We start from the raw sequence: 26,280 nt of genomic DNA, 5'->3' as shown, positions 1-26,280 counted from the left end.
TGAAGAGCAGCAGCACAAGAATTCCAACCAAGTTGTGAACAGGATTTTGTTTCCCTGGGTGGTCAATGGAGAGACAAGCCCACTTCCAAACCAAATCATCGTATAGATTGTTGGCCCCACCTTTTCCTTCATCATTCTATCTCCCCGGCCCAACACCCCCCACCCCCCGCCCTTCCTTCAGGGCCCTGATCCTCAAAATGTCAGTCCTTAGAAAACAATCAAATCAAACTTCCCAAGAAAGTAACCTCTAAGTGTGGAATTCCAGGAGTAGGAGGCCCATCCCTCCCACCAGTATACTTCTCAAATTACAGAACATTTATGATTGTAAGCCAGTCTACCCCTCTCTACAGCCATCCCTATAAAGAAGCCCACAGCTCCCAAGGTTATAGGACCCTGGACTGAGGGTCAAGGGCAAGCTCTCTAGAAAATTGTGAAGTACTTAATATGGTGAAATGCATCATTAATCTAAAAACAGGAAACGAGTTTATCAATGGCATTGTATACACGCACCCCAGAAGACCTCAAGCCTCACACTACCCACATGCACAAAGATTTGCTGAACTACATGTAGTCAGCACTTTCCGAGTTCATCAGCATTTGTTTTTCTATATTGCTTGTTCAGTTTTACAAGTGCTAGCATATGCTTGCTACAATAGGTACCAGGTGCCAAATGTGTAAGAAAAGTCGAAGAGAAACTCTTAAATGGGAAAAAAATTATATTCATTAACTTAATTTTTTTCTGCAGCAGTGCCAGCATTTGACGTCAGCAGCAAAGCACGAGGGGCCAGCTGGAGGCACACCAGTGTTCCCAGGAGTGAATGATAACAAACCAGAATGTTCATGTTGGGCCTGTCCCAGAAATTCCAGGTGGCCATAGACATGATCCTTTAAGTTACTGTCCACTTCCTGTTGTGCAACAAATTGTCACCAATTGCTTGAAAAGACACAGGACACATTCTCTGACACTGTTTGTTCTGCAGTGGGTGGGGTAGGTAAGGCAGATGGGGAAGCTGGAAACTCAAGTTATCTCGACAATTTATGATGACAATAGGCAGAAGATTTAAAACAGGTGTCTTGGAAAATGTACAGGAGCCATATCAATAACACCCCTCAGTGCCTGTCCTGGGACTGGACTGAAGATCAGATGTTTACATGCTTTACCACATGCACCTTCTTCCCAGTCTCTTTTCTCAGTGTGGAATAAGACTTTCTCTTCAGAATATGCAAAACTCAAGTCCTAAGGAGATAGAGACCTGCAGGGGATTGATTGTGGCCCAGAGAAATTCCTGGTACCAGGTGGCCAAAGAATTTTTACAAATATGTCATATTTAAAGTTTTTCACAGAGCCATGCTACAAAAGCCCTTTGCTAACTTGAACTTTCAATAAAAGTTGTTGCACATACATGTTTATGCACATGAGGACTCCCACACATGGCAGAGTTTGGCCTTGAAAATCCAAAATATCAAACTCACAGGCTCCAAATATCCTGGCCCAATTTGCAGGTCTGGGTCCAGACAGCTCACTTCAGGGCCAAGTTAGAGGTATTATTTTATCACATGTCTTTGGAGGTGCCCTCATAGGTATGATGTAGGCCAAGAGAGGCCAAGAGAACCTATCTGTTTCCTGTCCTCACCCTCCTTAGTTACCAAAGGGAAGGCGGTGGGGAGGGGAGACCAGTCACAAGAGGGTGAGAGTAGGTAAAGGGTAGAGGTGGGATGGAGGGTGAGAGTTCAGTAGGGACGAAGGGGCAGAGTTGAGCCTTGAAATATGAGACCCCACTCTTTATAAAGACAGTGGCCATTTCTAAAGTAGGATGAATGGTTAAACAAAATTACATCACAAGACAATAGCTATAGTACACCTAAACAGAATTATTTAAATTCCACAGCCAAGAGCCTGCCTGTCTCATAGAGGAGGCTGCTGTTATCTGCTGACAAGCATTCAGAGATAACAAAACCAACAAGCAAGCCGTAAGGGACACCAATAAAAAAACAGAACAGTCAATCCCATTTAGACAGCTTGATTATATATTTGTGAACCTGTTGGCTCTTACTTATGAATCTATATTTCATATGTGTATTATAGATGGTGAAAATTACTCCCAGTTCACACAATGGAGATTAAATATGTCAATAACTCAAGGGGTTCTCAAAAGACTGGCACTGTTTTCAAATGCTGGGCCACTTGAACCCATTGGAGGACCAGTGATTTATGAAAACAAACAATATAGTAAAACAGGAAATGCTGTACAAATCTTGAGACACATGGTCATAACACTGTAGCCAAAGCTCCTGTGTCTGCTATAGGTATAATGCCACAACCAGGGTTGTCCTTCAATGCACCCCCAAGTCCCAGTTCAGCAAATAAACTCTCCCAAACAATCTAATTTTCTCAACCTAAACTTTCCTCTCTGGTTTCTTGAAATTATTATAGGGGTTAGGGAGGCTGCACAGGGTACCTCTTCCCTGTGCTTCTAGACACTCAGGAGGAGACATCACATAATCTCATCTCTTGAAAGAGGTCTGGTAGATATACCAGCTTGATGCCTTTCTCCAAACACAGAGCTTCCTTTGTGCCCCTCAAGCCCCCTTTTCAGGCGTCTATTACTTGGTACTTAAACTGCTTTTGAGACAGTTTTCCACTGTGTTTTAAAAGCCAGTCCTGGCATGTCTATAAACATCAGTTCATATTCCTGGAATAAATCTTTTTTTGTGTTTCATCGTACTAGCCACAGGGGTACAGATGGCATGTTTTATGTGGTGGCCACTATTTACAATTCAACCCCATGGAGGCCCATAAGATGTCACAAATGCAGCCCACACAGGAAGACAGCCCCTTGGGCAGAGACATTTGTCCCGGCAGGCCAGGAGTACCAGGAAAGGCCACACCCTGAAAGTACACGAGGTTCCTGCCTCTGCCACTGACACACATCCTCCATTCAGGGCCAGTGGGCATTTAGGCACCCTCAGAAGGCACACTGGGAGGCAGGCTTTGCCCAATTGACCACTGGGGTGTACGTGGCCAGTGGCTTGAGGCAGGGAAAACAGCACACAAAATACCCCAAATTGGCTGCAGGAGTTCAAAATATCAAGGCAAAGCCATCTCCACCAACAGGGCTCAGCACCCATTTGCATGTTCATGAGCATCTGCTGAGTACCACTGTCTCCTTTCTGTTCTGATGGACAGCCATTAATCACAGCAGATCTGACCTTGTCAGCACCACACCAAGCAGACAATGGGAGTGTGGGTTCTGTTTTGAGGGAGCAGCGGGGAAGGGGAGAAGAATCCCTTTGCACCCGAAGATATTCAGAGGAAGCCGCTGCAGCCTCTGTCTCACACTAAGATAGCATTTGCTGAAAATGTCAACAGATTGCTTCTTGAGTTTGAGCTCTGCAGACATCAAAAGCTTATTTTAACAGGGCATTTGGCTTAAAATCACTTGGTTGGCTTAGGCATTTCGAACGCCTCTGACTATATGATTTGGATTAAGAGGTTCTCCTTGGCTTTTACTGGGTTCACATAAATCGGGACATAACAGGAATAGATCCCACCATAGAACCAGAGCGTTCAGGCAATTAATGTAGTAAATTCGCCCTTTGTGTATGTTGCATTTTTAGTGGGCTTTTTCCTTTTCTTTCCTTTTCCCCCCCGCACCTAACATGGCTTAGTTGCTATGCAAGGGCTTAGTGCTCCTGTATGGGGATCAGTTCCAGACTTCGGTTTGATTTGAAGCAAGCCAAGCAAATTTGCCTGAATGTATTTCAAAAGGTTTTTTCCTGTTTTCCTATTTCTCTAATCAGGATATTGTAGGAAGCTGAGAGGCAAGTCATTATTTGAGTTCCAGTAGTGCTGGGCTGATTGTCTCCAGTATTTGGTGTGATTCCATAGACAGAACTCAGATGGATGAGCCCTGCAATACTGCAGGTACTCTCAGGCAGGAGCGAATCTCTGGAAGCTAATTGCAAAAAGCAGGTGACCTATAATTGCAGCAAAGTTTTTTCCTTTCATTTTCAATCCTTCTCTTTTGCTTTCTCTTTCCATATCGCGTTGACTAGATGGGACTCAAAACGTTAATGGTAATTGCTCTTATCTTAATTTAGAAAAGAGAGAGAGAGAGAGAAATGAGTATAATTTGCAGATCTGAGCACAGGTCATTACAGGTGTGTTATATTAGTATATTCATGAACCCCCTGGGATAGGCATGCTGAGATAGCCAATAACTTTCTTAATGTGTAATTACACACCATCGAACTATAATTGATTAATTGAAAAGAGAATGTAGGCAGATGTGAGGGCAAGACTTCTGCTGCTCATTAAATGAATATGTCCTTGCTTCTCTTTAATAAGTTAAGTGGAACTACTCAAAAGCAATTAAGTCAGTAGTGAAATTCATTAAATTTTAAGTAATTATTGGTATTAAATTCTGTAATAAAATCCAAGACTTTGCGTAGTTCTATTTCCAAAAGAGGTACAATAATTCTATCATGATAATTCTATGGAGGCCAATTTAGCAGAAGGAGAGTTCCAGAGAAAACTGTATCTTGAACTTACTGACATTCTGTGTGAAAAGTCATGAGGGGATGTGTGGACACACTGCCTGCTATCCTAGACCAGTCAGGGAAAGTATGTCACTGCAACCTAGGAACGTAGTAGCATTTTTAAAGTAATTTTTCTTCACTTAAAAGCTTAATCTGAATAATTATAAAAATTTAAAAAAAAAAAAAACAAGTTCTCTGGGGCTGGAGAGATGACTCAGCAGGTAAGAGCACTGACTGCTCTTGCAGGGGACCTGGGTTCAATTCCCAGCACCCACAAGACGGCTAACAACCATCCGTAACTCCAGTTCTAGGGAAATCTGACTTCCTCTCCTGACCTCCATCCATGGGCACTGCACGACACAGTTACATGTAGGCAATACACTCATACACATAAAATAAAAATAAAATATTTTTTGAAAAAAACAAAAACCAAGTTCTCATGTATGAACTTGAGCTGTCTGTGAAGCCCAGGATGACAGTGACCTCCTGATCCTCCTGCTTCTGCCTCAAGAGTGCTGCAATTGCAGGTGTCTGCCCTCATGCCTGGCTTATGTGGTGCCAGGGATAGAACCCAGGGTTTTGCATATGCAACTGGGCTACATCCTCAGCCCAAAATACCCATTTTAAAATGTAATGCTTTGACTATTCCATTTGATACCTTCTTCCAACAAACACAGGGAGTTCTATGCAATTTGGGGAAATGTTTTACAGGCCCTACTCTCTTTAGGAAAGCAAACCTAAATTGTTGGGGTGGGGGAAGGGATACAGTGTGCTTCAGTTTAGAGATGGGGTCATAGTTCTTTGAGGGGAAGAACCTGGGTGACTCAGAAATGTGTCAAAAAGGAGCACAACTCAGCTAACATTGACATTCCAGACATTTCTCATAACTCTTTAGACTTGAGAGAGACTCTGGAATCTTATTCAGCCCACTGTAGAAAAGGCCAAGAGGGAGCCACACCAACCTGTCTTGTTCATCCATTCAAACCTTAGGTCTTTCTTGAAAATAGTAGATACTCAAAGCCTTTAGTAAGAGTTTTTCAAAAAAATATGTTTTATTTATTATTTTTATTTTATGTGTATGAGTGCCCATGTGTATGTAAGTGCACTCATGTCATGTAATGCCTGCAGAGGTCAGAAGAGGGCATCAGATTCCCCTGGAATCAGAGTTATGGATGATAGCTGCTATGTGGGTGCTGGGAACTGAACCCAGGTTCTCTGAAAGAACAGCCAGTGCTCTTAACACTGATCCATCTCTTCAGCCCCTAGTAAGAGGACTTTATACACATAAATGGTTTAATAATACAATTATGTGTATAGTTTGATAATACATGGTAAATACATAATTATCTTGTAAAATTCAGGGGTAGAAAGACTGGGGATATAGCTCAGTTGGTAGAGGGCTTACCTAGCATACAAGAAGCCCTGAATCTGATCCCTAGTACTACATATATAATAACGGAAAAAGGCAAGGTGGTGCATTCATGTAATCCTAGCACCCAGGAGATGGGAGAATCATAAATTCAAGGTCATCCCCCATTACATAGTGACTTTGAGGCTAGCCTGGGATACATAAGACTATGTCTCAAAACAAAACAAAAAGATTAGGGTTAGAATTCTATAAAACATCTAGCCAACTTTTGTATCCATCTAAAATGATCTTGTGCTTTGCACATGGTAGGCTCTCAATAAAAGCTTACTGACAGAATGATGGAAGGAATCTGTGATGTGGATTCTGGGGACAGTATGCTGGTATGGGGCACTTGCATAGAGTCCAACTAAGGAAAACAGTGAAGACTAGAGATGTTAATGCCCTGGCCAAGACACACCAAAGAGATGGTGATGATAGCAGATGAGAGTGAAAGAGAACAGATTTCCAAACCTAGGCTTAGCTCCAACCACCAGCAGCCCTAATAGTCACACCACCACCTTCTTGCAATAGAAAACATAAAAAGAAAATCCATGAATTTGGGCCATTTTTGTTTGAATGGTAGATTCAACCACACTTTTAAAAAAAAGTCTGAATTTCGATTATGCTTCCATTGTTTGCTGGGGCTCATGCTTTGATGAGGTGCAATCCTGTCTATCAGACAAAAAGCTATTGAGCTGCTGGTTTCTGGAAAAGCCAGTCACGTCCTGGACCTCATGACAGGCATCCACATTGCAGCCCTGACTAGACAGAATAAGGAGGTCTGTGAATCAGCCTTCTCCTTCCTGTTGAGCTAAAAAAAAATTATCAAAAACTCTACAATTTTTAGAAAGCATAACTAAAGCTAAAACCAAATTAGGACTTAATAGGTATATTAGACTCAGAATGAAAAGTCAGGCAGAGGAGAGACATTAGGTCCCATTTTCTGTTTGCATGTTGTTCTCTTGCTTTTACAGGTACCTTATTGTCCTGCAGCTCACTCTAATCTTGAATATGACCTTGACAATCTGAATATGGGCAGTGCAACTATTTTAAGCAGGAGGTCTAGACAAAAGTAGTGTGTAATCTCCGCATTCAGGAGGCACGAGGATTGGAAGTTCCAGGCCAGTCTAGGCTACATAAGACCCTGTTTTCAAAATTTTTAAAAAGGAAATTGTGATCAAGGGAGTTGCTCCTCAGGTTTAATGAATTCACTCAGTGATATTTTTTTTCACATTATTTTGGATTGTTTTTGTTTGTTTTTTTGAGACAGGGTCTCCCTGGAGCACTAGCTGACATAGAACTTGCTTTGTAGACCTGGCTGGCCTTGACCTCACAAGAGATCTGCCTATCTCTGCCTCCTGAGTGCTGGGATTAAAGGCATGCACCACCATGCCTGGTTATTTTGGATTTTTGGTTTACTGTTTTTCATTTTATATATTCCACACTGATGACAAAAGGAAAACTGATTACCAAGTTAATCATGAGCTACCTAATTCAGATATTCTAAAAGTTATCTGCAAAAAACAAAGAAGATGGCCAAAAAGTAAGTGATCATGTTCACTTTCAAAAGAAAAGTGGAATTTCAAATGTCAGGTAATTAGAATAATGAATGAATGTGCTATTATAATTTAATTTAATTGGTGGGATTAACTAGCAAATCCTTTCTTCTGAGATTTTTTTTTCTACAAAATCACTTTCTATTAGTCCAATGTTCTACCATAGCAAACCCAGTAAGTTCAATAAAACATTTTTAATTTTATGAAGGCTGTGAAATTCTTTAAGAATATTATTGGATAGATATAATTTCTTTATCTAGAGTCTTGTACATAGTTGCAAAATGTCAAGAACACCATTAAAAACACGTAAGCAAAAGCTGTGCATCACGATTCTCTTGTCTTCTCTTTTTACACTCTGTGTGTGTGTGTGTGTGTGTGTGTGTGTTTGTGTGTGTGTGTGTGTGTGTATGCCATGGTGCATGTGTTGAGGTTAGAGGACAATTTGTTAGAGTTGGCTATCTCCTTCCAAGATGTAGGTCCAGTGGATAGAACTTGAATTGTTGGGGCTGGAGAGATGGCTCAACGCTTAAGAGCACTGACTGCTCTTGCAGAGGACCTGGGTTCGATTCCCAGTACCCATATGGCAGCTATAAACCATCCTTAACTCCAGTTCCAGGAGAATCCGAAGCCCTCTTCTGACTTCCACATTGCACGACATGGGTGCACTCATATACATGCAGGCAATACCTTTTGAATTTTCCTCTTGAGCCATCTTGCTACCTCCCTCCCCGACTTTTTTTCTCTCATCTTTTAAAAATAATTTTATTATTTTTATTTTATGTGTATGAGTGTATTGCTAGCATATAATATAGTAAGTGCAACTGTGTTGTGCAATGCCAGGGAGGTTAGAAGAGGGCACCAGAACCCCTGGAACTGGAGTTAGGGTGGTTGTAACTGTCATGTTGGTTCCTGGAATCGAATCCCAGTCTTCTGCAGGAGCAGCCAGTGCTCTTAACCGCTGAGCCATCTCTCCAACCCCTCTCATCTTTTTAAAAAATTTTATTTTTATTTAATGTGTACAAGTGTTTTGCTTGCATGTATGTAAGTGCACCATGTGCATGCAAACCTGTGGAGGCCAGAAGAGGGTGTCAAACCAGTTACAATGATTGTTAGCCACCAGGTGCATGCTGGGAACCGAACCTTTGCAAGAACAGCCAGCACTCAATGTGAACCATCTCTTCAGCCCCATTTCATCATTTTCAAAAACAAATTCTGGGGGCCGGAGAGATGGCTCAGTGGTTAAGAACACTGGTTGTTCTTGCAGAAGACCCAGGTTCGAATCCCAGCATCCACATGGCAGCTAACAACTGTCCGAAACTCCAGTCCCAGGGGATCCAACAGTCTCTTCTGACCTCCTTGGGCACTGCACAACATGGGTGCGCTTACCTACATGTAGGCAATACACGCATACACATAAAATAAAATAAAAATAAAAATAAACCAAATTCTGAAATGTTTGTGTTTTATTTATTGTCATTTTCCTCTTTCTCTCAAAATTGAGTCTAAAAGAGGGGTTTTTCTTTTGTTGAGCACTTCCACATATGCCAAATACTTCCTGTGCATTACTTTATCTTTCACAGGAATCCTAAATGGCATATACAATTAGTATTTCTTTTACAGATGTAGACGCTGATCTTCTCAATGCCCCAAAGCCATCAATCTCACACCTGGAAGTGAACCAAGCGATACCAGGGTATATATGCTTTGAGGTAGGTATGCAGTTTCAGAGGAAAAAGATGATTGCCTTCCTGTTGATGAAGATTCCCTTTTTAAATAATTCCAGTTTTGGAATCCTTTCCTCCTGCTTTGCACCTGTATAGTTTAAATCACAGTGATCCCTGAATCACACTACATCACAAACATTTTTAAAATGCAGTTTCCTTCTTTGACATTGGTCTTATTTTTCCATTGGATACAACTCGTGAATTAATTAAGACTGTTATTCAGAATCTAAATTTATGAGAAAATTGGCTTGAGATAAAAATCTTTGCAGTTATTTATGTTTAGATGGTCATAAGAACTTGATCAATTTTTAGACAGTCATTTGCAGAGTCTCTTTCTCATTTTCCATCTGTGAGAGGTCTTTGTCCTCATCACAGTGTGCCTGAACTGCCTTCTAGAAGTTTTCCATGTCCTCCTCCAATCTGGGAAAGAATTCTTTATAATAATACTTCCTGGCTCAGATATGTAATACAGATCCCTATATACAGTGCCTAAAACACAAACTATGAAATTGGCTGCTGGGCTCTCACTGAACATGATCTACCAAGTTAATTCCATTCTCATTTATAGAGCAGTACCAGCCCAGGCACTCTCCCACTGTCCCCTTCCCTCACATGCACGATGTTCATCTCCACGTCTCTTACTCAGGGATGCTCTTCCATTGCCACCCACCCTCCAAGGAGTTGCTCAGGTTTCCTCTCCTCTGAGGACCTATTCCTGATAACTCCAGTTCACCATTTCTTTCTCATGAAATGACCCTTTTTCTTCACTGTATACATACATACTTTAGTATGTATTTCTAGTCTCTAATTCCCAGAATGTTATAACCTGGCAGGTTATAACTGGAATATACAGGTTATATAAGTAAAATTCATAAATTTGTGAGAAAAAATTCCCATTTTGTAATTTATTTGAACTATAACAAAGGGCTTTTAAGCACAACACTGGGGTGGCAGTAGGCATCCAATGAATACATGCCCATTGAAAGTCAAATACCTTCAAAATTAAAGAAACATACACACACCTATTCTTATATTAATTCCTTTTTTAAAAAATCTGTTCATAACACTAAATACCCAGATTTTTTAATGGAGCTTTAAATTTTTGTAGATACTGCATTCCATAATAGATTCTGTTTCTGTGCAGTACATAAAAGAATAGATTAGAGACATAAGAAACTATCTAGACCAAATAAACCAGGGAGTCTATATCTCTGGAGGGAAAGAAGTGTTTTGGGTTTGAATGATCAAGATTGGCTGTCTCCACTGATGCCGCTCAATTTTCAACTTGGCTGATTTGATGACAGTCAGAATGCTGTTTAAAAATCAAAATGCATGGAGGCTAAAGAAAAATGAAAATGAAAATTTCGCTACAACTTGATTTTTCCATGTTTTTTATGTATTCATATGTAAACATCAAATTAGTGGGGAAAATACTAGATAAATGTTTGAGATGAGCTAAATGTCATAGACTCATAAACAGTTGAGGAGTGTTTTTATTTTCATTTTCCTTTATATACATAGCCACATTTCTGCATAGGATATATAAATTAACCTTCATAAATTATGCTTTATATATCTATGCAGTGATGTTGCACATTTTCAAAATTCAAGACAGTAAAAATGTAAATATCTCTAATCCAAAAGTGGTATTTATCTCACTGGTAATGTCTTACACATTTATCAAACAACTGGAAGTTTAAAACACCACTGATTGAAGTGGCTGTGTAATAGAGATCCCCTAGGTGTTTCACCTATTTCAATAATCTGGGCATTTTCCAAGTAGATCCCTTCTCCTCACACATGCTCAGTTTTCAGATACTGCCCCCTTACTATCCCATGCTTAGTCACTTTAAAATATTTATGTGTTTTCCCCTCCTTGTACATAATAAGTGTATGATGGCTCCTGCAACAATGTCAGAATCAAATCCCATTTGAATTTGCCATTCAAAGGAATCCAACCCATGAGCTATTAACACCAAAAATGCAGAATTACAAAGTTAAACTACAGGTATAACTTTACCTATAGTGCAATGTGACATGGAAAATTACATATAAATTCTGAAATTCTGAAATATAGGGAATATACTTATGTGTAATTTTCTTTTTCTATTGGAAATATCTCCAAAAGATACTAGTGGTGGTGGTGGGTTGATGAGGGATAAGGGCATCTTAATTTACAAAAATAATATTCTCCTAATGCAATCTATAGCTTTTTCTACCGAGAGACTTAGAAGAGAGCACTGCTCCTTTCCAATCATCTTCATGAATTCTCAAGAGAAATATTGATGAATAAGCAACCCAAAGTAGAACATTAAGCAATTTTCTGGATAATTAAGAGGAAAGTACTGTTTATTATTTTAAATCCAGCTTAGCCAGAGTCTATCTTAAGTGGTTCAACATTTGATTTTCAAGAATGAGTAAAGTCATCTATGTGCTCTGCTACAGTAAAGTGGTATAGTAGTAACTTGCTGAGTCAAGACAGTCAGAAGCCACCCTGTCCTCCCTCCCCAACTCTACCTCATCAACAGCAAATACAATCCAGAACTTCTGAGCATTTCATTTTTATCTGGACTAGAACCAGGGAGGAGGGTTATCGCAGGCACTCACTCGACAAATAATCCCTGAGCATCTCCCTTCACAGTTCACTGAGTCTCTATCACAACTGGCTGTTAAGATTCCATTATTTTAATACCTCAAGGGAGAAAGCACTGCCAATTAAACAATGACAGGCCATCAATTGTAATATGTGACTACCATTTTTGAGTTGTTTAAAATGTTAGTGAGACAAAAGCACATCTTAGAATCCATGACAAATGGCCTGAGCTAAGCACAATTTCTGGGGGTCCAGTGATGAGCGAGACAGACAATATTCCTGCCTCACAGTGCTCTCAGCCAGGGGAACCCCATGTGGAATGGGGCTTGTCCTCTGGCAATGAGCTCTGTTCCTGGCCATACATGCAGTGAAGAGCAGAGGCTGAGGGGAGAGGGAAAGAGAGCTCACCACGAAAGCACAGTGCTTCAGACCAGAACAGCAGGATGTACACCACACAGACATACACACACACACACACACACACACACACACACACACACACGCACACAACCAGGAAAGGTATTTGAAGCCAAACTGCAATGGACAGACATTATTTCAGTGGCTCTTGTTTTCCTGGATCTGCTTGTCTGCAGTTTCAGCATCTATTCAGTTCTTTAATTTGCTCTCACCACTCCACCACCCCACACCCGTCTTCAGTTTCTCACCTCCCTTATTCACATGACTCCAAATACTTATATATTTTTCTCCTTACTCCCACCAGGCTTTCATTAGCTTTCTCTTCTAACTATAAACCCAGCTCATGATAGAATATGATTAATTTAGTTCTGGCTGGTTACTTCTACATTTCTATATTGATAATGGGATATTCTATTTGATTTCCTGATTTTGCTTGATATATAACCTATAGTTCTTGAAAGATATTAGAGGCTATTGTTGAGTTCTAGCAATTAAAACAATGATAAAGCCTTTTTAAAATAGCCTTTGTGATCACAAAAATGATATAAAACCTTTCAAAAGGAAACTGACATATACTCTACGGCTGTCAGATATTTTAAATGCACTCAATGTTTATATCACATTGAAGTATATATTTTCTATAGTCTACAGCTGTTCTGTTAGAAAAATATATACTTTGGCTCTGTTTCCCACATTTTATGATGCACTGGGAATTCTCAAACATTACCATGGCTTTCTGAGTACATTGTTCCTCTTGACTTTAGAAGTCTACTAAATAATTGTTACTATAAAGGTGCTAGGAAGAGTGATTCCAGATGAATTTCTTAGTTCCTTCATCCCACACCCACAGGTTTAACTCCTCTGGCAGTGGACTAGAAAGCTATTTAAGACCTAATTCTCACCCTGCAGTGTGTGCTGGCCTGAGTAAGAATGGAGTGTGTGGTCAGGGAGATGTGTTAAACTCTAGCTCTGTTCACTGAGAACACCACTCCTCCTGCACAGCAAGGAATGTAACATCTCTAAATTTTAATTTTCTCATGTATAAAAATGAAACAACATTTACTTAGCAAAGCTACAATCAGAGGAGAGTCTACAAAGGAGCTCTCTAAACACCTAGTGCAGTTTGGGTTCATTGTAGCCACCCACACAAGGTGGTTTCTTGTCTCCTTCCCTTAACGATGCCAGACACAATCATTGGCTAACAAAGGTTTTCTATGTATAAATGATATTTTATCTTTATTTTGCATTTATTTTCTTAATTAAAAAAATGCTGTTTTGTTTTGGGACAGGCTCTCACTCTGTAGTCCAGACTGGTCTTGAACTTTCAGTAATCCTCCTGCCTTAGCCTCCTATGTGCCAGGATTACATGTATGTACCACCACACCCAGCTTACTTGAATATTTCTAAGAATAACAAATTTACTATTAAATGGTCAGGCAGGTCCAAGAGGTCTTGGATCATGTAGAGCACATTCCTTGAGAGTAATTTTTGTTTTGTTTTGTTTTGTTTTTTTGTCTTTTTGAGACAGGGTCTCCCTGCAGCCCCAGCTGTCCTGGAACTCACTATGTAGACCAGGCTGGCCTTGAACTCACAGAGATCTGTCTGCCTCTGCCTCCCAAGTGCTGGGATTAAAGCTGTGCGCCACCAAGCCCGGCTAGAGTAATTTTTTTTTTTTTTTAAGTATAGCGCCAAGAATTAGCTACACAAGGAAATTTTGTGGCTTTTGTATGCAAATGTGCATATGAAAACCTCAATTTGCCAGAAAATTTGGCAAAGAAAGAATTTAGGGTGTGCTTAAAAGCAAACAGTCTTAGAATAATCATAATCATGAAAACATTGATTAAGTACAAGTATTTGACGAATACTTTTCTAAGCAACTTAGAGAAATTCATACATTTACACAACCCTCGGCTGATAAGTTACTGTCACTCATTTTCAGGGAGGATGCGGAAACAGAGATTTAGTAATTTGCCCAAGGCTGCACAGTCAGTGAGCAGAATGGTAGAGACTCCTGAATCTGCTAACAGTCCACTCAGCAAACTATTGTTTAGATTCTTCTTCCAACAGTAGTAGTACTCAAAGACCGTGATCCCTTTCCAATCAGCAGCACAGCAACGGGAATCTCTACTTCCTTAGGCATAAACAGATGAGTGAATGGCCGTATGGATTTCTCTGAAGTTCTTCTACTCAGTTAAAATACTACATTTAGAAGCCAGGCATGGTGGTGCGCACCTGTAATTCCAGCACTTGGGAAACAGGAGGATAGCAAGTTGGAGGCCACTGTGGGCTGTGTATCAAAAACCCTTTCTCACAGAAACAACAACAAAATACCACGTTTGATCTTTAAAAATATTCCATCCAAAACAACTGGGAAGAGGCTTGAGTTGAAGAGGAAAGCCAAGTACCCAAGCATTTGCCTCATGACTTCCTTTGAACTAGTGAACCCTTCCAGCTTTGTTTTATTAGAAACAAGGCTACTACTTACATACCAAGTGCCTCCTACAAGGGATCTTATTTGCTCTTCAAAATGACCTATGAAGTGTAGGGGTGCTCTATTTATCCTCATTGTTCTGATAAAGACCCAGAGGCCCTGGGGAGGGAAGAAATTTGCCTGTGTCACACAGCTGGCAGAACTGCAGAGCAGGAGTAGAGCCTCCTGCTCTCACAAACCACAGTGTCGCCCTTGGAGAACACATGGTCCACCTCTGGATCTCTGGCTCTGAGGACTGCTGGATGTACTGTGTGAGAAGCCAGCATGAAAAACATTATCCTTAGACTTTTCCATGCAGCTGCCCTGAAACTAGAAAGGCAAAAGAGTCCCCCATATCTTAGAAAAGGGGGTCCTGCTGGGAACCAAGGGTCTCAGATCAAATCAAGGCTCCTAAACCTCAAAAGCTTCTGTATGACAGCAAGAGCTAGAACTCTAGCCCTTCTGCAAATACAAAAACTAAAAAGAGTTAAAATAGGGTTTGCATTGGTGGGAGGAGGAAGGAGATGGTCAAACTGAGGTCTGGAGGAAAAGAGAAAAGACCCAGGACACAAGACCATGGCAGAAAGAGGAGCCCAAAGGCGTTTTGAAGAAACAGCAGATATAGAGAACAAAGGGGAGCCACTACTCAGATGGCAGCAGAGGGATGCGCAGGGAAACGGGACAGCTCATGAGGCAGCTGCCCCTTCACCTGTTAGAATCAAGATGGTCTTGCTGAAGAGCATAACTAGACCACCCCTACTGGAACTATTCTTTGCTTAATTCAAAGCCATTGCTCTTATTTCCAGAAGGTTTTGATTTGTCCAAAAACCAACTCATAATATTATGGGAGCATAGTCCAAGATCAAAGGGATCTGGAGGGTGAGGATCAAAAATGGTGAGACAAGCCAGTTCTCTCTAGACAACAGTCAGTCCCTGGGGTTTTCTAGGCTACTCTATACCTTTGGACCCTTACAGTCACTGTTTCAGGAAACTGGTATACAGTGTGAACATGCATATGATGTTTTATTTGATGAGATGGAGGTTCAGGCATGTCACATGAATCTTAACTTTTGGTGCCTGTGTAGCAAAATTGTAACATCAAAGCAACAATCTAAATTGTAATTGAGTGGGGACATACATGTGGCTTTGGTTAGAATAACAGCATTAAGGGGTCTTTGGCGAATTGCACCCATTTTGAAAAGCCTATTAAATTCTAAAGAAAATGTGGCAGTTGCTATTACCTTTTGAAGGTTATTATTGTGTGACTATGATATAGTGGGAAAGTTCTAGTAATGGCTAATGTATGACAGCCATCCAGACTTTCCCCTCATGTATTAGTACACTGGGTTGCAAAGAGAGCTGATCTTACTTTAAAATAAATGCATTTAGAACTAAGGACTGGAGAACAAAGAGACAAGTCATCACTGGCACCTTGATGTATCCTTCATCTTTAGAACTTTTTTTTTTTTTTTTGGAGACAAGGTCTCCTGTAGCCCCAGCTGACCTAGAACTCAGTATGTAGACCAGGCTGACCTTGAACTCAGAGATCCGCCTGCCTCTGCCTCCCAAGTGCTGGGACTAAAAGTGTGCACCACCATGCCCAGCATCTTTAGAACTTGTTAAACTTGTCCAAGCCTTACAAGGTTGTTCTGGGTGGGGAGGGAAGAACACAACACATAAGCAAGAGTCATTTGTCTTATGCATGCATAGCTCCAAAGCTCCAAATCCCAGCTTAATTAGTACCAATGCAGTCTTTCTAGCCAGAGAAGACACATGCGAAAATCTTTACTGCAAACAAAGAAACAAACTCCCCCGTCCTCCCCACCAAAAAAGAAAACATGTGTGCTTCCTAATACTTCAGGAAAAAGAAAAGGAGATCAGGAGAAAAGGACAGGTGAGAAAGACTAGCCTTGAGTTGATGAGTGTTTAAGCCGGGAGAAGCACAGGGAACACTGCAACTCTCACCACCCTCGTTTTGTGTATGTTAGAAATTTTCCATAGTGATTTTTAAATCTATAGCAACATGAGGAATTTCCATGAAGTACAGCAATTAAAATTCAGACTCCATAGGATGGGCCAGGTATAAGGACTCCTCCAAGCAGACCTTCCTGTCTACCCTTCCTTTAGCCTTCCCTGTTCCCTTATGTACCAGTTCCAACAATCAATGTCTAACTTCAGCAAGGCCTAGATAAAAGTGCCCCCCATTCAATGCACCGACTCTGTAAGGAAACAGTCTCATCCTTCTTTATATACCAGAACTTTGCTAGGCTTCTTGAGGGACACGACTTACGATACCATGATAACAATCATGATAATAAGAATCATAATTGCATTAAAAAGCTAGTCTGTACTGACTGCTTACTCTGTCCCAGGCACTTTAAAAATGCCACAACATTTAATCCTCACAATCTCCCCTGAGGTTGCTGCTATTTACTATCACATTTTACAGATGAAAGATTAGAAGCTCAGAGAATTCCAAGAGGTGAAAGAGGGGCCCACTGTGGTGTCAGGTATGTTTTCTACCTTTGTACCTTAGCTATAAAGTCTGGTTGGCAAACCTGAATTTTTGACCTGACTACCATAATGGATACATTTGGTTCTTCCTACTGAACTGTAGTTCCTTCCAGGTAGGGACTGTGGCTTTTTTCTTTCATGTTCCTGTTTGTCTAGTATAATGCTTCACACACAGCAGATGCTCAATAAACTCTTGTTACCTGAACACTACTGATACAAGGCATTTCTGAAGCTGGAGAACTACATGGAAGTCTTACACTCTACCTGCCTGCCTCCATAGGGAACCGAGATAGAAAAGTCAGCTCACAGAATAGCTACAGCCCTCTCCTCCCCACGTCTCTGTTCACAAGGTCACAAAACTAAAATGGTCTTCATCTTCTCCCTTCACTGGCACGGTCAGTGACCAGGAAGAATTCTTTCTCATGCTATTTTTATTTTGCTTCCCAGCTGTGGACTCTCTCCCTCTCCCTCTGTAAAACCCTCCCCCTACTACACTCTGGATTCAGACTCTGGGTGATGATTCTAGAAGCTCAAACTGAGGCAGACAAGCTCACTACCAACACCCCCCACACCACCCCCGGTTTCCTTCTTCTTAAATTTCCCCTTTCAGGGTTTTCTTTCCAACCAGTTGCTATTAGTCTATGGCTAAATTTTGACCCTTTTCCTGAATACAACAAAGTCCATTGGTCTGGCTCTAAGAAAATTTGGCAGGCTGGGGAGATAGTTCAGTAGGTAAAGTTTTTACTGTGCAAGCACTAGGACCTGAATTTGATCCTTGGTACCCTTGTAAAAAGCTGGGCATGATGGTGTGCCTGTAATCCCACCTCTGGGGAGACAGAAGAATCCTTGTGTCTCATTGGCCAGCCAGTCTGGCTTAATCAGTGAGCCCCAGGTCCCAGGGAGAGAACCTGTTTTCAAAACAAAAACAAAAACACAACAAAAGGCCCAAGGAGGACAGCACCTGAAAAATGACACCTGAAGTTGATCTCTGCACACACACACATACACACACCCCTCCTCCAACACATGTACCTACCCACATACACACCCATGTACGCACATATACCTACATACACACACACACACACACACACACACACACACACGAAAATCTGGGAAGCAGACTCAATTGTCTTCATTTCCTTCTCCAACCTTCCAACAACCCTTTTCTTCCAGCTGCAGGTCTTTTCCTCTCAGCTCTGAGAACTGAGAAGAAACTGGCTAATGAGAAGATATGAGCTCAAAATATCCTGAAGGACTTCCTCTCACTGTAGCTCCTCAAATCCCACCAGCAGAGTGAGCATCTTATGAGAAGCCTTCTATTCCCAGAAGAATAATAAGTAAGCTTATTTGTCCAAGGAGATATTTGATAATGATAAAGGGACCAAGAATTGAGTTAGAATTTGGTACAAGGGCTAGTCATCATGGTTGATTCTAAATGTTCCCTCTTAGTTCTTGAATGTTATGTTACTGTTCGTGTTAGGATGATACAAATTTCCCACATTTTCTTTCACTGAAAGTTGTCTTCTTTGGTCATAAACTTGACTGCTATATGCACACATCTATCTATGAAGAGTTAGGTGACACGGGGAACTGTGAACCATTACACAGGACTTGTTTTCGCAAATTGCTCATCTTGATAGCCTTGCATTGTCAAAATTAATTCTGAAAGCATAAATAAACCACTGTAGAATCACCAACTAAAGAATCTTGGCCACTAAGCTAAAGATCTAGTCCTTTATGTAGTACATTAAGTGTGTGAAGGCACATATCACAGTTTGGGATTTAAATGGAAAATCAATACCCTACAGGAAATCGACAGTTGCACAGTGGCTTCTGCCAACCAGTGCCTTCTTCATCAGTGCCTTCTGATTGCACACACTTGTGTATTCCAGGCATTGATTTTACTTTGCTTTTGTTTAGGTTGCTTAATATTCCTGCTTCCTCCAAGAAGCAGAGGCTGGGGGAGGGGCACAGAGACATTCAACCATCAGTAATACAGTTAAGGCAATGTCCTGTCTATCTGGCCTAGTCCCTTGTCTGTCAGTGCCTGCGGCCTAGGAGACAAGCTTTCCTGCTATGGGCTCCTGATCGCCTGGAACTCCAAAGAGGCCTGTTCCCTCAGCACTTTTTCTCATTCTCTCCACTGGCTGCTGTGCAGTGAACCGTGGAAGAAGCATCCAGAAGCACCCTGAAGCCAAAAAGGCACTTTGGAGTGGGGCTTACAATCCTCCCTCCCTGTCAGATTCCTTAACAATCTGCTCTAAGTTGCACTAAGAAAACTTTAAGGACTTCCTATTTCTGTCTTAAGAATGAACACTTCTGCATGGAAGCGTAACTTCTCAAGCCTTCAAGACAGCCAAACACCATCACTTTTCATGCAGCTGAAAAAAATTAAATTTCTCCTTGGAGAAGTAAGCTTACTTGTATTTTCTGTTTATTCTTCTTTTTCTTTTATCACCAGAAAGTATACAATATAAAGCATTTCCAGCAGTTACCGGAAGGATGAAGACCATGCCAAATCTCTCAAATCTACTGCCACACAGTTTTGAGTGTACGTATAGCAATGATGAAACATCTATTTTCTCTAAAAGTATCTGTAAACCATGTTTATGTTTTTACTTCAGTATAACTCAAGCATGTTTACTTCTCTAATACATAGGGATAAAATAAATATGGTATTTTAGTCTTAACAATCTCTTTAAAAAGAAGTGAGCTACTCCCAAAAGCATTCTAATACCAAAACATCATAAATGCCCCCACGCTTGCTCTAACCCTAGACATGGAGAACTAGTTACCAAGAGGAATATTAACAACGAAGCAAAAAGAATTTCCTGCAGGTCTGGATGTTTAAGATCCCTCAAATAGAGTATCAGGTGACTTAAATTTTATGTAAAAGATTTCATTTATAAGCAGCGAATCTGCCTGCAGGTTGGTTGGTCAAAAGCACTGCACACATAAGCTGAGTGGTGCTATTGTAACGGTGCCCACTGTGCGGGGAGGAGGAGGCTCTTGCTGTCAACATCTAGTTGCTGAAGCTGGAATGGGTAAGACCTATATCTTTCTCTCTTTCCCTGCTCTTTGGCCACTTTGTTTCTAATGAACAGTTGGTATCAGAGCTAAATCCAAAGACTGTTTGTTACACGTGGGACTTCCTAATGCAGAGACCTGGCAGAATTTTTATACTCTATTTGGTCAAAAAGCCAAACAGAAATTAAGCTACCTCAAAATGTAACAACTGAGCACCCTCATTCTCTTTCTCTGTTTTCATTTAGTTGGAGAAAATGTTTTTGCTCTAATGCAACTGAAAAGAAAAGAACATTTAGGGACAACATAGCTAGATCCCTCATAAAGCTTCATTTTCAAAAGCAGTGTTTGAATCTCTAAATAAATGACAATTCATTCTCTGTTTACTTTAGGTAAACAGAAAATGCATTGCAGAGCACTCATTTTCAAAAGCTAATCAAGAACATTAGGTCCCAACAGATTCATTTAATAGAAATATAATAGGCATTCCTGCCTGCTTTTCATCTTGTCTCGCTGTAAATGCAAAAATGAACAGCAAATTAACCCTGCGTTGGAACCGAGTTTCTGTCACAGCTGATGTCCTTTTCTCATGACATGTAAACATCCCCCCATCCTGTCACTACTTTGACTCCTTTTGCAGGGGAGAGACGATGGAGTTTGGCAAGAGAAGGGAGGAATACTTGATTTCTACGGGGAGCACTGAGTGTCAACCCTGCTATCTTTCCTAGCAGAGGAGAATAGCGCAACGGTTATCTCCTACAATGGTGCACATTTAAGAAGTAGGAGGAGGGGTGGGGCAGGGAGGTGGGTTTTCTCTAAGCTCCATACTTCAACTGTCTTTGTATTTTTAACTTTACTAGCCATTCTCCAAGTGGCTGCTTAAAAACTATTATACAAAACAACCTAATAAAGACAGGGCCATTCAAGCTCTATAATCAAATATAAAAGATTTGCAAACAATTTGAGATCTTATAATTAATATGCAGTGATATCAGAATTAGCATTTAGAACTCTATACAGAAAAACTATAATATTTCTTAAATTATGTAATCATGAACAAACCCTTTCAAAAACTGTTTTCACTGTGCTAAAGTAACATTCTAGACTTGTTGTAAGTATGTTATTCTTACAAGTAGTTCGCAGTTATTCTTGAAGGCAAGCCTTGGAGTTTCCTTAGCATAGTGCTGCTGGGGGAAATTTTCAGCATGTCCATCTTCATCTCTAGCCTGAAGGGAAATATAATGGCCTATTTAGGGACTTACAAATAATGGAAGAAAAAAAAAGCTAAAAGCATAACAGCTCAGATCATTAAACAAATGGGAATCCAGAAATAACAACATTATTAAGAAGTTTGTTTAAATACGCAGTACGCCTTTCAGATATCAAAATTTGGGATTTATTTTTCTTTACATCGTTTAGTTTGAACATGCAAATTCATTGTGGTGTAATATTTAAAATAACATGAAGCAAACAAAAATCAACTACTTCTGTTGGTGATCACCACCACATTAGTCTTACAGTGCACATGATTTGCTGCACATTTAGGGTTATATGACATACATACGTGTTTAAACTTTTTGGCATGCTTAAGCAATCTCTAGATAATGCACTTCTAAGAAATTCTAATAGCAAGGCCATAAGAAAAGCAATTTGCATAGTTATATTTTGCATTGTAATATTATTAGAGAAACTGATTCCCCTTAATTTTTAAATAAAGATCCAAAAGGATCAATGATCTAGTAAGAACAATGATTCCTCAATCAAATGTGATTAAAAAAGATTTAATTAAGAAGTTGCGTTAAAAGTCACTAGTTATTGTGAACTACACTGTTAATTAAGAAAGCTGGAGTTTAAATGGAGACATTAACAGAACCCATTAGCAATACCACTTGCACACAGTCTTTTCTTTCTAATCTCCAGTGGTTTCTGGTTTGGAGCTGGTGTGAAGGGAGAGGTAGGTGAAAGGGGCGTGTGTGCAGCACACGCATGAATCCATTCATTGGGTGACTTGCACTCAGCTCTCTTCTCTTAGCCCTAACTGCTCTCTCTCTTTCCTGGCCTCCTGAAATTCACAGCTGAGCTGTCTCCCTCACATATGGCTTGCATATAATTATGCATATTCCATTTTGCACTGCATTAAAATGATGAGCTCCTGGCTCCCTGCCAGCTGATTTTTAAAAGCCCCAGTGAAGTAGGAAAAAGGAGAGAAACACAGGGAGAGCCGCACAGGAAGCAGCAGGTAGTTCTGTCTGCGGTGTCTTCAGATAAAATGTATATCTGGCACGAAGAGAACGGCAAAAACTACATGTTGTGATGTATGGAGTGGGGTGGGGGGAGAAAAAGTATGGCTGCTGGCACAGTGATGACAAACCTTGTATTGTCTCTCTAATAAACTGAAATCTTCCCTGACTGGTGTCACTCACAGCTCCCTGGTTATGCTGCAGACGTCATTTTAAAAGGAATCCATACTTTGTACATTTGAGAACTGTGTTGCTTGTATTTTAATAAAGGTCTCTGCTACTTATCATGAGAAGGGTTCTAGGTGGAATTTGGAAATGGAATGTTATGGTCAGTTATAGTTGGGTTATAGTAAGTTTGTGAGGAAAAGAGATTGCTCTATTTTTGGTTTCATTTTTGGAATTTTATGAACATCTCAGAGATGTGGTGCCTTTTCATTGTACAGTTTCCCCCGACCAAATCAGAGTAAAATAAAAACGTAGTGATAGGATAGGCCCTTTGTGACAGGAAAGAAGTATGTGGTGCCTGTCAAGTAAACTGAAACCAATGGCATTCCTTCTCACTGCACCCCAACTAGCCTGCAGCAACATCACAGTGCAGGCTGGTGGAACTCAAAGGGGATCCATTTTATAGCCCAACTGGTAGAGGCAGCAGCAAATATACAAAGGACAGCTGTAAGAAAATTTTAAGATGCCAACAGGTGGCAATAATATTCAATTCTTCATAGCAAAATTTTAACCCACTGTGTGAAGTATACACACAGTGTATATGTCAAGGAAGGGACTACCAATTTTGTCATGTCCATTGACTTACTTTTAGTTGGTACTAACAAACATTTAAATGAAGAAAAATAGCCCCTTCTGGATAGTAACTAGACCATACCATAAACAATACTTTAAGAGATGCCATCTCAAAATATGCCAAAATTGGTGGTAGGTTTATTATATTCCTGATGCACTGTGATACATATGCTTGAAAGCCCAATTTGCATATCGTTTACAAGGGCTACCATTTACATATGTATGTCTATATTAAATATATATGTATCTTGTGTATAAATATTCATAAGGTGGAATATGTTTATTATGCATGTACTATGTATACACATTCATACACACCAGATGCCTAGGGATATTTTCAACATGAATGGCAAAAATACATTCATTCCACTTACATACAAGGTGCTCACAATACTTTCTATGTGTTTAAAGGACAAAATAATCCCATTATCTAAGATTTGAATTTTCTTTATAGATTTCACATAAAGCCTTATCATTTGTGAGGTTTAATTAGGCAGCAGTGGAGGAGAATGGAGAGGACTGAGAAGACGGGAAAGTGGAGAGAGGAAACAAGAAACTTGCTTCTTCACTGAGCCATTATATTCACTTCTGTATCAATTTCTCCTAACCTGATGCCAGAGTTCAAGAAAACCCATCCTCCAGGGCCAGTGAGATGGCTCAACAGACAAAGGCATTTATGGCCAAGCTTGAAGACCTGAGTTCAATCCCTGGGACTCACATGGCAGAAAGAGAGAACTTACTCCCTAAATTGTCTTCTGACCTCCACACATGCACCATGGAAAGGCCTGTGCATGGGCACGCACATGCACACGCACACACACACACACATACACACACACACATAAATAAAAATTAATAAGAAAAAAAAGAAATCCCATCCTCTAGTCACTTCCTGCATTTTCACCACACAGCACAGAATGGAAAACACTGGCCACCACCCTCACATTTTGTGTGTATGTGTGCACTAATACACACCTCTCACCAAAGTGGTCCCATTTGAATTCTCAAATTTTAGAATGTGAAATTTTAAATCTTTAGTATAGGACTCAGTAAACTAAGTGCGTTCATCTAAGGCCATAACTCATACCATGGATGCACACCAGAATCATCTGGGCTGACTCGATGTTTGCTTTCTCTCTCTCTCTCTCTCTCTCTCTCTCTCTCTCTCCCTCCCTCTCCCTCTCCCTCTCCCTCTCCCTCTCCCTCTCTTTCTCAATATATTGCTGCCTGACTCCTAGCTCCTACCTTTCCAAGAGTCAAATTTAATTAGTCCAGAGTGGAACTTGAACACCAGTATTGTTTTTCTGAATAAAAGAATAATAATAAAAAGCTCTCAAGTGATTGTAATGTACAGGCAAAGCCAAGAACCACTGGTCTAAGGAGGGCATCCACAGGCACCAAGAGAACACAGTGCCAGGCAGATGGAGGCTGTGGCCCCTGAGGTGGGTCTTATCCTGAAGATTTAAAAATCATGCCACCATCCTGTAGGCAAAATTTCTCGCTTGTCTTTGTTTGCTTCTTAGTTTCCGATACGCAAATAGACTTGGAGAGCTAATGCCCCATTTCCTGGCAAAGGCCTTTTTCAACCTCTCTAACCAATACAAATATTACCATTTTATTTTCTCCTTACTTGACATAGTCACAACTGTGCCACTGTTGCTGTGATTCCCATCGTCCCTGATAAGGCATATTGAGGACAAGCAGGTTGGGTCTCTCAACACTATCTTTAACCATTGCCTGGTGAGCACGCTCCAAGAATGAGCTTTCTCATCATTCCCTGGCAACTTTCAGGCCATGTCAAATAGAATTCACACAGCTCTTCTAATCTTACATGTAGAATCATTTTAGAATGCTTTATAATCTCATGTATTGATGCAAGTGACTTATTCTACATCTGCCCTATTTGGGGGTGCCAGACAATGACTTAACAGCGGAGATGGAGACAGAGGAAGCCAGCCATCCCTGCAGATGAAGATGGTTACACGGAAATTATTCGAAGCATCAGCTCCTGGTAGTAACGTAAAGCAGGCTGACTTTCAGCCAGTTTTATTATTGTTCTTAAATTTTCTACAGACAATATGTCTCTAATTGCCTGCAGGGAGTAGACCACCCCACTGGTAGTTCTTGGCACCCACTGAAGATGAGAGAACTGTGTTGATGTCTGACTGTTTTGGAGTGGCAAGTTCTGAAAGAAGGAACGTCAAGACGCTTCATGACAAACTAACTCTCTCCATGTGTCTTATTCCCAACAGCTTCATTCTGACTAATGTGCAAATGAAAGACTACTTTTTGCATTTTACTAAAAATATGTAATAAATGTGATTGTCAGGCCAAAGGTGCATTTTTATTATTTTTTTAACCTATTGTTCTAAGAAAACTTCACTTCTTGCCATCAAAGAAAAACTAAAATCTTGCTGAAACTGTAAGATTCCCCATAGGGATTCATTTTTATTTTTAATCCTGTGTGTGTGTGTGTCTGTGTGTGTGTGCAAGGGCATGCACACACATAAATGCAGGTGCCTACAGAGGCCAGAGGCAATGGATCCTCTGGAGCTAGAGTTACAGGTGGTTGTGAGGTGCCCAACATGGGTACAAGAGCAGTAAGCACTCTTAACCACTGAGCCATCTCTCCAGTCCTGTTTTTGGTTTCTGAAAGTGGATAGTGCAGTATAGCTCAGGCTGGCTTCAAACTCAAGATCCTCTTGCCTCAGCCACCCAGGCACTAGGATAATAGGTATGTGCCACTACACATGACCTCATGCATCTGTTTTCATGTTGTGCCTAGCATTTAAATAAATATTTGATGATGTAGCTTTGGCTAATGAATTGCCTCTCTACCTCAAAACCCTCTGCCTTAAACTTTGCCTTCACATCTCTGTATCTGTGAATCACTGCTTGTTTTATTTTAAATTTTATATGTAGTATTTTAGTTCTTCAAAGAATTCATTACTTCCTTTGAGCTAAAGTCTTGACGTAATGTTCATACTGAAGCAA

At 40.5% G+C, this 26,280-nt stretch overlaps 1 protein-coding gene across 1 annotated transcript in view; it reads right to left on the bottom strand.

Annotated features, from left to right (window-relative positions):
- Positions 1-26,280, bottom strand: part of Sobp (sine oculis binding protein homolog) — a 170,880-nt gene that overhangs the window by 47,241 nt on the left and 97,359 nt on the right. Inside the window, exon 5 of the mRNA XM_029554635.1 lies at positions 21,379-21,474. Within this exon, the coding sequence (XP_029410495.1) occupies positions 21,379-21,474 (96 nt within the window). The remainder of the gene's footprint in view (positions 1-21,378; positions 21,475-26,280) is intronic.

Source organism: Nannospalax galili, unplaced genomic scaffold (assembly GCF_000622305.1).
Source record: "Nannospalax galili isolate Female #2095 unplaced genomic scaffold, S.galili_v1.0 scaffold324, whole genome shotgun sequence".
NCBI lineage: Eukaryota > Metazoa > Chordata > Mammalia > Rodentia > Spalacidae > Nannospalax > Nannospalax galili.
The sequence above is the reverse complement of the archived record's forward strand: the minus strand, read 5'-3'. Positions and strand labels throughout refer to the sequence as shown.